The sequence below is a fragment of the Bombus fervidus genome, chromosome 4, assembly GCF_041682495.2.
Source record: "Bombus fervidus isolate BK054 chromosome 4, iyBomFerv1, whole genome shotgun sequence".
Taxonomy (NCBI): Eukaryota; Metazoa; Arthropoda; class Insecta; order Hymenoptera; family Apidae; genus Bombus; species Bombus fervidus.
In genome coordinates, this window is record NC_091520.1 from 8600447 (window position 1) to 8617853 (window position 17407).

A 17407-nucleotide genomic window follows, 5' to 3' on the forward strand; every position below is an offset into this window, starting at 1 on the left:
TTAAACAAAGAGGATTTAGATACTGTTGTGGTAGCTTGAAACTGGGAAAACATTTATTTAAAGCGGAGATCAACGGGGATCGAGACCAAAAATCTGGCAAAGATTACTGCTAGTTCTTAAAGGACGAACAAGAGCACAAGACGGAGGACTTCTTAATGAGATTAGGTGTCCCGAAGACAAGCACTTTCTGGTTAGATTTACATTTTAAACATTTTTAAGCGGTCTTACACGGAGATTCCTTTCGGCTGCTTGATCTTTAAGTTGTTCTTAAATTCCGCGGTTTAATGCTTTAACACCGTTAGCTGATCTTAATCTTTGTTCAGACAATTGATTGAACTTGTTGTTAATTTAATTTGTAATCTCGTATTCATTCAATGACTTGTTTATGTCTTTAATTGTTACTATGATACTGTTTCACACTGGGTAATGCTATTATACTTCTAGCTTAGTTACAAAAAACACTGTTTCCAAAAATATTATCATAAAAAAGAAACAATGTTACAGTATAGAAATATGTAGCAATATTGTGGAAATATTTAAAACGGACAAGATCAGATCTGTTTATGATATATGAATGTATACTACTATTCGTAAGTATGTGGACACTGTATTTGATTTGTATTAATAATACATGAACGTTACTAAAATATAGGAATTAATGAGAAACTATTGATAATAGCAATATTTATTATTTTTACGTGTGGCGTCAACGGATAATGTCATATAAAATATAAATTGTTTATTTAATATAATCTAATCTATTTACATAATTGTGACAGTCGTGCCACATAGCTAATTTTCTTATTTGAGGATTGGATGCTCGGCTTGGATTCTGTGAGGTGAGATCAATGCGAAGCATGGACCTTCTCCGCGAAAAACCCGCGTAGTGCATAGATTTCATCTACACATTTCTTCTGTTTCTTCTCCTATTACTTTTCTGTTCCTTAATCTTTTGGCTATAAAAATAATAGGAACAAGAGCTAAGTGACTTCAGTTGAACAAGAGTCTTTGTATCATAAAATTCTGGAAGATCAGGCATGAAAGTCACGATCGAACTTATTGCAACCCTTACTTTGTGATTTGTAGTTAGAGTCAATACATAGAAATCGCGATAATTACAGCGAACAATTGTATGTCCCAGTTTGCAGAATATGCATATACAGTACTCTCTACTATGTACCATTATATCAAATTATAATATTCGCTGAGAAACTCCACAACGGTATACCTTTGCCGCTCGAGTAACCGATTAGCTAACGTTACGAGGCCTACGAGTAACATTTCCTGCGGCTCCCAGCGTTAACCACACGTTGCATGGGTTCATCTCCGCATATATTTTCTTTGGCAACCAGTTTAATCAACAACGGTGAATTTGCCATACTAACATACTTCATAATTTAATTCTGACCTAATCCGGTTCGTAACATAATTTACGAATTTCTTTTATCTATCGATTCTTCTTAGTTTTCTCTATTTCATTCGTAACTTGACAATCAAGCGAAGATGATGAAGAAAGATGTTCCACAAGAGACATATATATGACGTTGCTCAACGTCTACAGATGTAAATCCTTTTTATTGCATATTAACGTTTAAAAATGAATTTTATCATATCATGATATTGTACGACAGCTCTGATAAAGGATAACATCGTCCTACATTTTTCTATGGATGAGTACTTCTATTCTTTCCATTTTATAACTTCGTAATTAAATTAAATATTTTGAAGAAACGAACAAATATCTACGTACTTCTGGACGTTGTCATACGTATTAAATGTAAAGACACGAAAAAGCTGATATAAAATTGATAAACTTACCTCGTCTAGAGGACAACCAGCTGAGACGAGAAGTGCATGACTATGGAGTAATAGTAATCTTAATAATTTGTTTCTAACTTCAGCCGCTGGACTAGGCGGCGGCGGCCTTGATCGGTATACTTGAATCTTCAAAGTGGCGACTGATGTTAGCTCAGCTAAAATATCACCCACTGTTAACAGAGGACCGTCCGCAACTTTTTCCATTGGCAGAGGTTTCCAGTTCCTTATGACAATACTTCCCCTAGCGCTTGGTATCAAATCGCTTGAATAACCAAGACGTACTAATGCCTCGCCTACTAAATCCTGCAAAAGCGAAAGAATTATCTTATTAATACTATTGGAATATGTGGTGAGAGTTGAAATAAAAAACAGGGTTAAGTTTAAGCAAGTTAAGGACAGGGAATCTGTAAACTCTGGATAAAAGGCGCATCGTTTTATCCAGATTATATGACACTATTTTTATTAAATCACAGTTAAAATTATTTTTGTTATATTTTTTTCTTCTACCGCCGGGAGACTGAATTGTTAATTTATAAATGGAGATTACAACGGAAGAACTTGATAGGTTACATTTTCCATTTTTTACATAGTATCAGTAAATCAAGTACATTGTAAATTAACTTTATGTTATCAAAAATGTCTTTCTATTTTATTTTAGAGTTGAATATGTATTTTACCATCCTTGTAATTTAAAAAATATCGCTTGTCATATTATTAAAGTATTCAAGGACATTTAAATACTGCTTGTTTTATAAAGCATAAATTGTTCTTAGTTATAAAGTGGTATTACAATAAAAAAAAAAAAAAAAATAAACAGAAATGTACTTATCACGTACTTTTTCCTCGTAATATTCAAATAGCTAAAATTAAAAAAGAGCTTTGGACCATTCTTATGTAGAATTATGCTTGTAACTGCTATGTTTATTAGAATTTTGTATTTGCTGATTGAAGTTATTACTTCCCGAAAAATGAATGCCGGTGTTTAGAAAATAATACTTAATTTTAAATTAAAAAAAAAAAAAAAAAAAGAAATACTCACTTGGAAAGGCATAGCCACAGGGATGATAACGTAAGAATCCGTTTCTACTTGAGGCCTCCGCCAGTTCTCACGAGAGTTGCTTACATGCGTTTCTACGATATTGTGAATCGTCTCGACTACGCAGTGCACTGGAAGATTTTTTCCTGAAATCAACATTGTTTTCTTTCTTAAGATTCTCTCATATAACATTCGCTCAAACATGACGTTCGAGTTTATATTAGCATAAATTAGTAGTGTTAGTTCTTTTCATAAATAAGAAATGATTTGTAAAAAATCTTGATAAACTTGTTGCTATGATGATTTTCTCAAAATGTTTATTTCATTTTTCATAAAATTGTAGAGTTCGTACGTAAAACTCTTTCAGCATTTAATTATTGTAACGCAAATGTAAGTGTCAAAAGATACTTTCTAGTATGACGCGAATTTATAGGAATATTCGGAAATATATAAAAATATCCGAAATGTCGGCACATTAGTTAGAAAATTTTACTTCTACAGAATTCAAAATACTTTAATGTTTAGTATTTGACGTAATATGATAAATATAAATAATAATTCTAATAGCAGTAATAATAAAAGTAACCTGATTTAGAAACAATTAAGTACCTATATAAGTTGTTATCCGTTTTTGACTAACGTTAATTAAATTAAATGTACAGTTTTATTATCAAAGAAACACGAATAAAAAATAATATAATATATATTCAACAATACTAAACTACAAGTGATAATTCATAGAGTAAAAATTTAATTAATTACAATATTTGTATATATTTCAAGATAACTCGTAGTGTTGTATTATAATAATCTATAAATTTATATAATTCGACAATTAGACAGCCGATTCGAATGTAATACGAAGTCGGAGTATTTCGACAAAAGTTTTCAATCGTTCAAAATGGAGAACAGGGCTTCTTGAACAATCAAGCTAGTTCCGGCTCTATACATTCGACCGACAATAGGCACACGCTTTCGCATTTCAGGATTTGAATTCGAGGGTCCAGATGATTCGTGAAGCTGAAGATCGCTGAGAGAAGTCTAACTCTCGTGCTAAGCATATGCAGATCCACTCGTCTATCCCGAGACAATAAGAGCTGGGCGATGGCACAATAGCTGCGATCCTTGTGTAACCCTGACTTAAGTCCCAGAGTCTATCCCACTTCAGGTTATAATCCCAGACTTCTACGAAACTGAGGAAATGGAGAACGAGAGGAAACAACGAAAGAAGGAGAAGGAAGGAAACTTGGTTTTGCCGATTTCATTTGGAGAACAACGAAATACTTATTAATCAAAATACCGGTGGTATCTCTCTGCTGAAAATGAAACGATAACTGCAAGTAGTTGTTCATCCCGGAAATACGTTGTGTCACGGTTTATATCGTACTTTTAATTATCTAGGATATATATGTGGTGTTGTTAATTTTAATTCTCCATGGAATAGATGTCAATTATTTGTTATACGAATCAGTAAGGAATTAAGTAATTGAGAAATCGATTCTGCTATTTTCTCAATTTTTAATGTTATAAGGGCAAATTATTTTGCTACGATATACGAGCATAAGAAAAATAGATAGTCGTATTAAATAGGTAATTAAATAATTGTATGTAAATATAACCAATAAATTTTCATATAGTTATCTATATATTAAAGGATAAAATTTCTGTAATGTCATGAATACACAAGCAGAAGGATAATTTCTACATTGTGCTCTACTAAATATTTTTATCATCTAATTACTAATTTCCTTTGTTTCCGCATTTCAATTATACAAATTAAATATGAAATATCGAAGTTTACCACGAACTATTTTCAATATGCATGATTTCTTCGTTATGAACGTGTTGATCGACTTACATATTAAATCATAAACTGATATAGGATGTTCTCAATACTCGGTGATGTAAGGTGCTAAGTCTACCAGTAAGATGACCAACAAAGGATTTACTGCCGGTGGCATGATATTAGGTATTAATGCCCTAAACTTCCATCTAATACGCTGGTTGCTATAGGGTCTACCCCCAGGATGCATAAGACAGGTCGTACCTAGGAAGACCGAAAGCTGACCAGTGGCCACCTTAATCCAGGGACGTATAGTTTTCATTAAGGTGCCCTGCCTTAGCGTCGTCTCTGTATGGGGATCAGCTGGTTTAAGGTAGGCATATACTCCGCAGATTTGACCACGACCGGCCGTATTATGCGGTCTGTTTATTAGCAAGCTTTCTTGATACGCACAGATCCGCTGCTGTAATCTACTGCTTTGATATTTATTTCGTTAACTTTTAATATCACAAAATGTATCGCGTTCATTTTATTTTTCTTGTTCTTTCCGTTACAAAATATCCATAAGAACGTGTTCGGTTTTTAAATAAATATTACTAGAATGAAGATCACATATAGTCAATAAAATAACATCTATATAATAGATAATAAAACGTAGAAAGAAAAATTTAGAAGTTCGATTTAGGTGACATTAAATTAAAGAAATACAGGTATAGCAAAATGTATTGTTAATATCCGTTACGATGTTAATGTTTATTGTGCTTGAAGTTTCGCTGAAAATATCAGTAACGTAGCTTTCCATATATTTTTTGTTTTCAATACATGAGAGAGAAAGAAAGAAGGAGAAAAAGTGTCAACCACTCATCCGCAAAATCTTTAATCTCTGCAGCGGCAAAGACATTTCTCATTTCTGGTGCAGACCCTATCGGGCTTCCGGTTATCTCCCCGTTTGCGCTGTGAAGGAAACACGACGGAAGCGTCAGGACGGTTCGTCTTTGACAGTTCTCGCTACAAGATAAGATTCATCCCAAAGACAACCCTTGAAGAAACGAAACAACTTTTCTCTTGATAGATTTCTCTCGTTTACGAAAGTTGCTATATTTTCAAATCGATCAACGAACGACTTAATCTACCATATTTGTGTATGGTATCTATTCTACACGTATATTGCATATATTTTAATGATCTTTTGAAGCGTTAATCGCCTTTTTTGTGAAATTGGAGAGATTGAAATTAAATTTCGGACGTGTCTTTTTAGAATACGTTTGTAAGAAATGTTCAACGGAAAAGTTAAAAATAATATCCAGTTACAAGCTAAAACTTAATAATCCTACGTAATCGCAAATGAGTACTGTAGTAAAATACTGTCTTTTAAATTTTGAAATACTCGCATATAAATTTTGGCAAGTAATTATTTATAGTGCATAACGTCTGTATTATATGAATCTAATATTCGTAAATTCGCGTAGAAAATAAAATTGTATTAAAAGATTATCATTTAATTTAAATCATCTTGTATCGAATAACTATTGTTTATAAAAAAAGATACTTGACGGCATGACTGTTATTAAGATAAAATGTATTACAGAAAATGAAATTGTACAGTATATATATATAAGAAAATATATGAGCGATCCGATAAATATTTGAATATACCTTGTAAACGTAATTCACATAGCTAACGTTTAACGAAGTTCTACACGATAAATTAACGGACTGGTTCTTGCACCCATTGCCAAGTCGGCAGTGCAGATACAAGATAAAAAGTTGGAACATATTTTTCGACACCCCGTGATCACCCATTCCACGCTACCGTGATAATGGGTTCTTTAGGTGCACACGGAGCTGCCAGGGGAATGAGACGAAAAATCTTTACTGAATATTTCTTCTATATCTTCGACCCCTGTTCCTTCTTTGGGGATGATTATTTATAATATCAGATTGGTGAGAACGTTTTTAAATCATTGTCGAAAAATCCTCAGGACTATTTAGATACATCGATAGAGAAAAGAAAATTCCTTGCCTCGTTGCAGAGAAATTTTTTTTTCATTATTCATACACACACACACACACACACACACACACACACACACACAATACGCATACGTATACATACACATAATTCTATTATATATTCAATTCTATATTTATATTTATATCCATGAAATCTGCAAATTACAGAGTGGAGATGGATTGAGATTAACTACGATATTTGTGCATTTACATTTCGTTTTAATATAAATCAGTTCGTTTGTACTGCAAATAATTCATTGGAAATACATATTACGTGTAATTGAATGATTTTTGTAACGGTATTATAGAAATCAAAATATTATGTTTGTTCGAACATTTGATAAATACTGCCAACAATTTGCATTCTTTGTTCCAAGAACAGAAATCCGCACCAAATCTAATGTTCTACATCCGGAAGAGCAGAGCTATGCAGATGACTCGTAGTACGGCCAAGACTTCGATCCTAAGGTTTCCCCTTCGTCTTGGTGACTTGGTAATCCAAGACGATTTTGTCTAATCTCTCAAAATCGAATCAAGCTGTGCCCCGAAGCCTCGACTAAAGAATAGGGATATTAGAATCCATGTTTGACGGTAAAAATTTAAACGAAAACAATTGACAGGTAAATGAAAAATCTTGTCTATTGCTGTCGTATAAAATAAAAGACAATGTGACGAAGGTATTTGCAAATGTTTTCTACATGTACGAAGAGAGTATCTTCTATTACTATAATAACCTAGGCTAATGTAGGAGACATAATATTCGTGCACGAACAAACGTCTAAATTATTCAATGTTCATCTATCTTGTCGATTGCAAATAAAACTGAATCTATAAAAATATTGGAGGCACACACGTCCTAGCACGTTACGGAATTTGCGATCTATGGAAGTCTGCCACTTCCGTTCTTGAAACTTAACCTAAGCGCGTACATTAGAAGGAAAGTGTGGGCGGTTTTGGTATCTGAAGCTGATCCGGCGGATGCCGGCCTTTACAGATAAGCGACCAACTCTTTCGAACTCTTTATCTACACCCGTCCTCTTTCGAAGTCTTTCCCTTTCGCGTTTATTCAATCTTCCGTGTCGTGTTTTCAATTTTATCCCAACATAGCATATTGTTTGCAATATGATTTAATATTTGCAATGCCAATTTTCATGCTCTGTCTGATTAATTTAGAAAATATCGATACAGTCTAACATTCGGTTCGCAATAGCAATGGAACGCAATTTAGTATTACAGATCATGCCTTTCCATTATGGATTAAGCGTTACGACAAATGTTCCATTAAGAAGATTCTTCGTAATGTTCACGACATAAAAAAATCAGAAGTTGATATCGCTTGGTCGTGCTCCATTTGCGTGCATGCAAAGGTTGTGTCCGTGAGTTCGCGTGCTATTTAAGCTCTACAGCACCGCTAAGCTCGCGTTGGGGAGAAAGCACCAGATAAGATGTAATGAGATAACCTCACGGCTAGCGTGGCTTATAAGATCACCAACCACGCGACGAAACCTTCTAAATCTAAGTGTTAGCCGATTCTTAGAGACAGGATCACGCACCATGCTAAAAAACACATCTCAATACCGTACTCGATTGAAAAATGCGCGAAATAGCAGATCGTAATGAAATGGGATTTCATTTTCTTCTGGATTTCATCGACACTTTTTATTTCTTGTCTTTTAATGACTTTTTATCTCAGTTAATTTGTGTACTATGTGTAGAAAACGGAAAAATGAGAGAGACGAATGTAACAAGTTTATATGCTATACGTAGAATTTAAAAATAATTCCCAATTTACTGCAAGTACTTTTATAAAAATAATGCAGGGACGAGAAGAATAAATCGCATCAAAAGTTTGAAAATAAAAAACATGTAAGCTTTAAACGGATGAAAGAAAAGTGTGTAACTAGCAAGGATGCAGAGTTAATACGTCTCCGTGATCTTTTATTTCGGACCATTTTTGATATAACAACGTGATCTTCCCTCTCTCTCTCTCTCTCTCTCTCTCTCTCTCTCTCTCTTTGAACCGGACTCATTAGTTGTATCGTGCAAATATTAATCTCTTTGTATTTCGCTGAACCTCGATCTAAACCTCTGAGGCGCGTTTTACTCGATAGTCGAGATCATTCTCTCAACGTATGCGTCGCCGTTGAATGAAAGCAAGGGTGAAAACTTGCCCTAAGACGCTTAGAGAGTAAGCTCTTATACAAGACAGAGAATAAGAGAAGGGCGTTGTTCGCTCGTACTTCGCTACCGTTTCCCTGTATGTATATCCATTTGTATGTATATAGGTGTTTTGCATATGCGTGTATCTATATGCGGAATACGCGCGCTTACACGCACACACATTACGAGCGAAGAGTTTGTTTTCCAACATCTGCACAGGTTCGTACGATTTCGCGTCGTTCGTCGCGGTAACTGACATTTGTGTGCACGCACTATACTCGAAAGATTAAAATTACTTTGGTAAACTGCGTCGAACGAAGGAAAAGGAAGGAAACTTCGTAAGATACTAGAAGGGAACGGGGGGCGGGCGGGGACAGGATTCTCGAAGAGGGAGAACGTCTCGTAAATTTCTCGACTAAGGAGCTTAATTTGGATTTTCGGTAACGAGTTATTGTAAGCGCCAACTCATTGGGGGATGATTTAAGTGGCACCAAGGACAGGTTCCGGTCGTCTATTACCGATAGGCGATGGACGGATTATTCGTTGGATTTTCAAGAACAATATCGTGAAACTTCTTATCGGTACCAGTCTGTCGCTTTCGAAAGTCTTGCAGCGTATCAGAGAAGACAGCTAACATGAGATTCGGTTTATTTGTTTAATTTGAGCCTGAGATATCGGGGTGGAAGCTGATGGATGGATTTTTCCCTAGTTATGCAATGTTAACCAATATTGTCTATAAATAAGAATATGCTGTTTGTGGAAAAACCGCGATGCCTGCCTGATGCATAAATTTAATTGATTTCTTTTAAACAAGTAATGATTTCGCTTCGAAACGTAGTAGCGTAAACGACGTTAAATACTATATGTTAATGTGACGAGTTATATCAGGATGTTTTTACGCAGGGTTTATAATGCTAGATTAAGAAACAGAGATATGTATGTACGAAATGTATATACCGCAGCAAACATACCGTGTTTATGTACAATTCAATATGTGAAAAACATTCGAGGAATTAATTGTTGTACCGTTGTACTGTACTGTACTGAATAATACTTTTAAGTAGGCTAGCAAAACAAATGATACTATCTTATTCACTCTAAGGATAGCTACACATAGGTTGACATTTCTCGATTCTGTATATATGACCATTCCTTCACGTAACGTGCGAAATACAAAGTTTGTAATCTGAATTGAACATATCGTTTGTATGAATTTGTTTCATCGCTTTTGAGCATTGAATTAATTTTTGCGCTATCTTTCACATGGCGGGTTATACGCTAAATATTATATTCATGTCATGTTTCTAAAGAATATAGGTCATCCTAAGCATCTGCAATATTTTCGTTATTGTTTGACTGTATGGAAACAGTTTGCAAAGTTTAACAATTCAATGAGCAATAGCTTCGTCTCTCAGGATTTTAAGTTACGAAATTTCAGGCTCTCGGCATTGATTTAACACTTTCGCTACCGCCGTTTAAGGCAAAAGTCGCTGTTCGCAGCTCGAGTTTCCAATTTTCAGCATGTTACATAATATGTCATATATTTTTACATATATATGTAATAATAAAAAAAATGATAGGTAGACGATCCAAGGAGCTTTTAGAATGCGTCACATATGTGTGATTATAGGACTGTAATAAGCAACTAGTGCGTCACATACGCGTTGTAGCGAGAGGATAAACAAGATAACATATCCAAAAAAATTTTATTGTTGCATAAAATTTATCAATTGTACATACAGTGGAGACCTGTATGACGCGAATGATACGTTCCGCGAAAATGTATATTTCATTTAAAATACTATCAAAAATTATCACTGTTCGTTTTTACACATTTTGGAGAAACAAATCAAATGCTGTTCCTTACTTATAGGTAATCGTATGATTCTTGATAAATTCACAGGTGGTTGGGACATGTACGCATCGATTCTTTCCTTGTACGATAACAAGTTAAATTTTATTTCGAAATATCATATCCTACAGAAGAAAAATCATTTCCAAAATTGTGTACAATTATACAGTTACAATTTATTAATTTATTAAGTTATCAATTTATTTATTTAGATAAGTTAATGGAATTCCATTTTTTCATGTACGTACAAACTGTAAATGAAACAATGTGCCGTTAAGAATTAGTCGAAGCTCAATATATTACACAAGTGTAATTTCATTCTTTTCTACGAGAAATGTTTTTATGTGTCGATGAATTGTTTCGTTTCAAAGAATGTAAAAGTCTAAAATTTCAAATTCTCAAAAGTCGTAAAAAAATATAGACAATCTTAAAATTTCGAAAATTGGAATGTTGACAATCATTCTCGCTTAACGTGAGATTCCTTGCAAGTGTCTGACGTATGCCGTTGAACTGTTTTCGGCTAAAGCCAGTGTTTACACCGCAGGAATTTCCTGCAAGTGTCAGACGTTTATATGTCAATGCATCGAAAAAGCGTGCTTCTAAATGATTTTCAGTTGTCGCATTCGCGTTAGATGTACACAATTGGAAAATTGTAGGAAGCCCACCTTCCTCGAAATATCTGTTTCTACTAGATAGATACATTTAGTCACAGTGTTAAAAGTTAAAAATTAATGTAACTTATATAGGACTGTATGTAAAATTTCTGAAATAAATGAAGGACGAAATATATTTGACAAATAGAATTTTTATTTTATATTCAAAACAATCGAAGGAGAAAAAAAGAAGGAAATTCGAAAATTAAAAAACGTATTATAGAAAACCTAGGTTTCCTTTACAGTGAAAGACGAAAGAGAGGGGAAAGAAGATTTTATAAGAGGAAGATTAGAAAATATTTTTTCCACCTGTACAAGTTACTTTGTTTAGGAAATTATTTCACAAAGTCTCTCTTATAAGAAAGCAATTCTCGTCAAAAAAATATCAGATGATTCACAATTGAGAAAAATTCAATTATCGTTTAAACATTTTATCAAAATTCATTACATATGAATACAAATCTTACGGAAAGAATTATCAAGAAATATTTTCCAACGCAATTACCGAGCTTAAATGCGTTACAGTATTAGAATGCGAATGTCTAATTATTCAAATTGCCATTTATAATTGTACAAAATATGCAGTGCATCCTTAATGTCGCACAACCTTCAAGATGTATCCTATTTCCTAGAGATATATGTATCTTACAGCTATAATAAAAAGAAAGTTATCAAAGATTATTTAAAAGAAAGAAGCGCTAAACGGTATGAAATGATTCAGCCTGTGGCTGACAACCTGATTTAGAAACGGGATGGAGTCCTCCACGAAATCCTCAGAAGGAAGAGAGCTGATCCTTCCGGCGACCGGAGAGTCCTGCAGAATGACGTAGTAATCCCACGGGAGAGCCTCGGCCTTAGCCTTAGCTTAAGCCATAAGGGTTTGCATACACGCGCAGAGAGAGAGACCGGCACAAATCAGGATACACACACAAGCAAACGTACTGTATACAGTAGCTTGCACGCGTCCTTAAAATACGGATATACGCGCAACACGAATGCTCCTAATCCACGAGGGTTTCAGCAAAACCTGAACCCGCCATCGGCCGAGGAACACTTTGGATTTAGCTATTCCACTTGCTCGGACGATCTAAAATATTTAGGGAGATCGATGAGAGCTGCGTGCGTTCTGAAGTAACATCAAAGACGATCGGATATGCAAAGGAACTGAGCAAGATTCCTTCTCGACTTGCCATGGAAAAATAAACGTCTCAAAGAGCTTATGGGTTCCCGGAGGATCAACGAGTTTCATTTTGCTAATGATGTTTTAAACCTCTATCTTTCAATTTCTTTGAGTCTCGTCCCTTTCCATTTTGAATAATATTATAAAATCTTAACGTTGTGTTTAATTGCAAACAATAAACATTTATGGAGAATTTTTTAATTTAATATATTACGTATTATTAACGTAATATTTCACGTTACCATCGACGTAATATCGACTATATTACATCATATGTATAATTTACTTATATTATTCCCACGTTTATGCTACATTTTTGTGGCTAATCGCTCTTCTTTCGCACAACTGGAAATACCACGCAGGAAGGGTTATAATTGAAACACAACAGTTTCGCCGGTTCTTTTGAACAATGAAGGCATTTTATGCGACATTGTGCTAAGGCACGTAATCTTCGGGGGTTTCTCGGGAAGTGACGCTGGTCGGAGCAAGCTAAGGTCGGTAAGAGAGAGGGGTCGAAGAAGACGGCAGCCACGAGCATCGAATCGGTGATGGAAGGGTGAAGGCTGGAGGAGGGTAAAAGGGGAGGGTTAAAGGGCTCCTTAGCGGAGATCTTAGGCAAATCCAGCGTGAAATCGCATCAGAACATCCCCTTGCCAAAACCACCACTTACTCGTACCATCCTTGCTTGATATCAGTGGTATCCGCCTAAGAAAATTTTTATTGCTATTTTTTCTTCGGCCCTCTAGAAAAAACCACGTTTACGCACTGCTTAAATATTATATAACGTCATAAACGTTAGGGTAACTTAGGGTAAAAGAATCGTCGCTATTACAAATATTTTGTGATATTTACTTGTGTTGAATTTCCGCCTACTACGATGGATATACTTTTTTTGCATTTAGTTAATTGTCATACGCGTATGCCTATTACATATATGCCTATTATACGCGTATAACTGTTAATTGATTCTTAATATAAGACTTTATATTCGATTTCAACTTAGAAAATATAACATGGGTAAATTCCTATACGTTATTACGTATTTGTCATGTAGTTACAACAATTCCTGCACATCATCAATTGTCGTTATCTGATAGAATTCCCAGCAGGGAATAACGGATAATAAAGTCTCACCTCTGTTTTGAATCGTCACGGTGCTACAGGTAAATGTGACTTTTGACGAGCTGACGACCATAAGGCTACAATTACTCAAGACTTTAGTCAGCGCACTATCTCCGGCACTCGCATTCTTCCTTTTCTCTTCCACGTTCTTGCCACGGGACCTTTGTCGGAGCTTGCTTCTCTTAATCAAACCACGGAGAGAAAAGACATTAAAAGCCGCGGAGAGACCCCGTATCTCGCCTCGAAATAAAGTTCTAGTCAACCAGGGAAGATAAGGCTCCCCCTCGACGCTGCTCTCTTTCTTCTACTCTTATAGGATCGCTGTCTAAACGCACTCTATTATTACAATACACCCAGCCGAGCTCAACAGAGTCGCGTGTGATTTCTTCTTCCACGGAAGATTATGTCGTATCCTAGGAAAATGTTTCCCTGGCATTAGATAACACCTTAATGATCGAAGGTTTAATGCATTCCCTACTGCGTGGAAGTATTATTCTTTTCTTTTTTTCAAGCTTCTCTAAATTAATTAAAAAGTTTTGAACTTTAGGAATCAAATTCTCTTACGAATAAACACTGCCTTCATTTATTTTATCGTTATTCGGATATGTTAGGATTAACATATTACTACTTAAATCTATGCCAAATACCGAAGCGTACACTGTAATCACTCATAATCAAACTTTATTGTTGTGCTTATTATTTCCAAACATAGAGCTTGAAAACATACGACTTTCGAATATAAATGTAAATAATATTTTCACAAGACGGTAAGAGAAATTTTTGAGAAAATAATTTTCTACTGTAAAACGACATATGATTAAACACAAACTATTAATTATTCTGTTCATACTATCTGTTCTTAACACGACTATGATTCTAATAAAGTTAATTACTTCGATCATAGTTCAAAACATTTACATGAAATTTATTTATTCCCTCTTATGAATTCGCATTGCTAGTTTCAGCATAATATGTATCAAATTGAAATGTAAATAAAATTGCCAAAAAATGTGTATAATCTCTAATATGTAATCTATAGAGTATCACAAAGAAAAATAACCTAATACGTATTTCTTCGATATAGATTCTGAAACGAACCACTATATAAATATCATAACAAATACTATACTTCTTGATGTTTCATGCCTTTTTGTCTCGCACGCGCATTCTATCTGTCTCTTTCGCCTTTGAATTCCCCATAAATGCATAAACATCCACAGTCTATCAATTACGTATTTTATGTTTTTCTCGGTGAGCAGCAGAAGCTCGATAAATTTGAAACTTTTCTTTCTGTAACATATATTACAGCAACAAGCTGCATGCAGCGCATAGTTATTTGTTTCGTGGTCTTAAACCTCCAAGAATATTTGCGAAGAAAAACTTATCACTTACGGGAAGCCTAATACGCAAGTCTATTGGTCGGGAAATCACTTGAACGGATCGAATCGCGCGGTCACCGACGCGTCGTTCTGGTAAGCCGCGCTTTCGCGAGCATCGTCTTCGACGCGAACAGGAACTCGAACTAGATCTCTGCGTGAATACATCCAGGTGAATACATAATGTGTAATCCTCGGGGTATGCGGACTCGGCGTCTTAAGCTAATCTTGTTAGGCGTTCTAAGCCTTCGGCTGACCCTGCGGAGCGGACTTTTAATCCCTTAACACGGCTACGCGCACGAAGATTTTGCATAAGAAAGAAATAGGATTGCCCTGCCCCTGTTCGAAGGTGACGAGCCGTTTTCCGTCTTCTTTCGCACACTGCCAATGTGTTTCTTAAAGAATCGAAGTTCCGTGTTGCATACGTTCAGATCAGAAACCTTTTCATTCGAAAAAGTAGCAGATGCCAAGGGGCTCTCTTTATTTTATGCGATCTCTTTTTGCGTCACCTTAGAAGTGTTAGCTTAGAAAATTCATAGAAGTGTAACTTTTTTTTTACTACACCGGAACAGCTGGCAACATGCTATGTTTAATTTTATGTCAGGCGCAAGATAATCGTTTGGTTACATTCGTATAATCGTGTACGTTACCGTGCATAAATTATGTCAGCATCTGATGCAATTTGATATAAAAAATTCGTATCTTTGTTACATTTTCTGAATTATAGTATAAAAGTATTCCATGAAATAAGTAATATGCCTGCATATTACGTTACTTTAACTTTATATTTATTTATAGGAAATGGCTGACGCTTTATAAAATCTATATGCTCTTGTAGAATGTAGGTATATAGAAACACGTGTTTTAATCGCTGCAATTGTAAAACCTTAACGTTGAACTCTGTTTATAACCACTTAAAGTCACTAGATCCAGGTATCTTCGTAGAACTAATTTTTATCCAACTCTAAATATTGTTCTTTTATTTATGTATCGATATTTACTAATTGTACGCAGTTGGCTGAGATTCAAAATCATGGCTCAAAATTAGGTTAGTGTGGTTTTATTTAAAAAATATATTTTATCTATTTATTATACAATATAAATAATATGAAAATGTCCAAATATGTATAAACGATAGATTAACATCGAGGAACAGATTATTGGTTCAATTCAATGAGTAAGTAATTGCATCAGTTCGTCAATATTTTGAGTACATCACATAATTGACGATTGCCGAAAGAGCGATTCGTTGCTTCTTATCCTGGAAAAATTTCAAAATCGGCATAATGTTTAGATGATTCGGTAGATGTAATATCAGAAGTGCTAGAAACGTTTAAAGCACAGAGTGGACCACATTGTCTTCATTATAATTTATCACGTTGTTAGTGAATGGATCAAAATTTCAACATAATATGACTGAATCTCACGACTTTTTATCTTTGCATAACATGTGCCGAGGAAATTAATCGATTTTGGTACGAAAATATCTTCATATACCTCGCTCCACATTTAATACAATTTAATCGTGGATTTGTTAAATTTCATATAAAGGATCGAGATTCCCTCTTCCATTTTCAATTATGATACGCCAATAAATTTTACCATGAAAAAACTTGAATAATTGAAATATCGAATAGTAATTATTCGATGTAAAATAATAAACTTAACGTGTACTTCATATCCGTCTGTACTAATTAGTTCAAATGTTTTGCAATAATTCCTGATGTCAGCACTACAATATCAATAACAGAATTCGAAACTTTATAATTACATAGCATACTTCTGATAATACGAAGTAAACCAAATTACTTTTCGCATAAACGAAAATACTTGTACATATTTTTATAACATACAATACAAATTTAACAATTTTATAATATACAAATATTTAACATACAATTTGGTAATTGTGTTTCAAAACCTATAAGATTGAACCTGAAGCTTTGGACTCTGTAACTCACGTAATTTATGTCTATAACTTCCAAATTTTATTTTATTTGCTTGTCGATATGCTATTTATTTTATCTTGTTAGTACGTTATTATGTCGATAGTAAACGTTTTATCTACGAGAATAGTTATCTCCCAAGTTTCAAATTAAATTAAAAATCCGTAATCGATATTAAGAATCTCTTCTCTTACTGGTGTACAAAATTTTGGCTGTAGGGGTTTAATCGCGTCTGAAAATTAAGTAGTTAAACATAAGTATCTAAATTCGGACGATGTGAATATGAAAATAATTATGATATCAGCTTTCGAGTGGAGAAATTCTTCGCGGATCCAGTATACAGTTTGTTTGTCCATGCGCGTTGCAACATAAGAAAAAAGCAATTAACAAATCCTATTAAAAATAAAGTCAAGAGACGTTGTCGGCGGAGACTTGATGTTGTCTTATATCTATATTTATAAGAGTCTT

General features: G+C 34.5%; 2 protein-coding genes across 4 annotated transcripts in view; both read right to left on the reverse strand.

Moving 5' to 3' along the window:
• LOC139986416 (probable hydroxyacid-oxoacid transhydrogenase, mitochondrial) overlaps positions 1 to 17407 on the reverse strand; it is a 163021-nt gene that overhangs the window by 116655 nt on the left and 28959 nt on the right. The gene's annotated exons all lie outside the window — the stretch shown is intronic.
• Positions 1 to 17407, reverse strand: part of Dve (SATB1_N and homeodomain domain-containing protein dve) — a 58459-nt gene that overhangs the window by 9084 nt on the left and 31968 nt on the right. For all 3 annotated transcript variants that reach the window (XM_072001731.1, XM_072001730.1, XM_072001729.1), the window contains 2 exons: positions 2858 to 3000; positions 1819 to 2121 (listed from right to left, as the gene is read on the reverse strand). In XM_072001731.1, coding sequence (XP_071857832.1) covers positions 1819 to 2121; positions 2858 to 3000 — 446 coding nt within the window. The remainder of the gene's footprint in view (positions 1 to 1818; positions 2122 to 2857; positions 3001 to 17407) is intronic.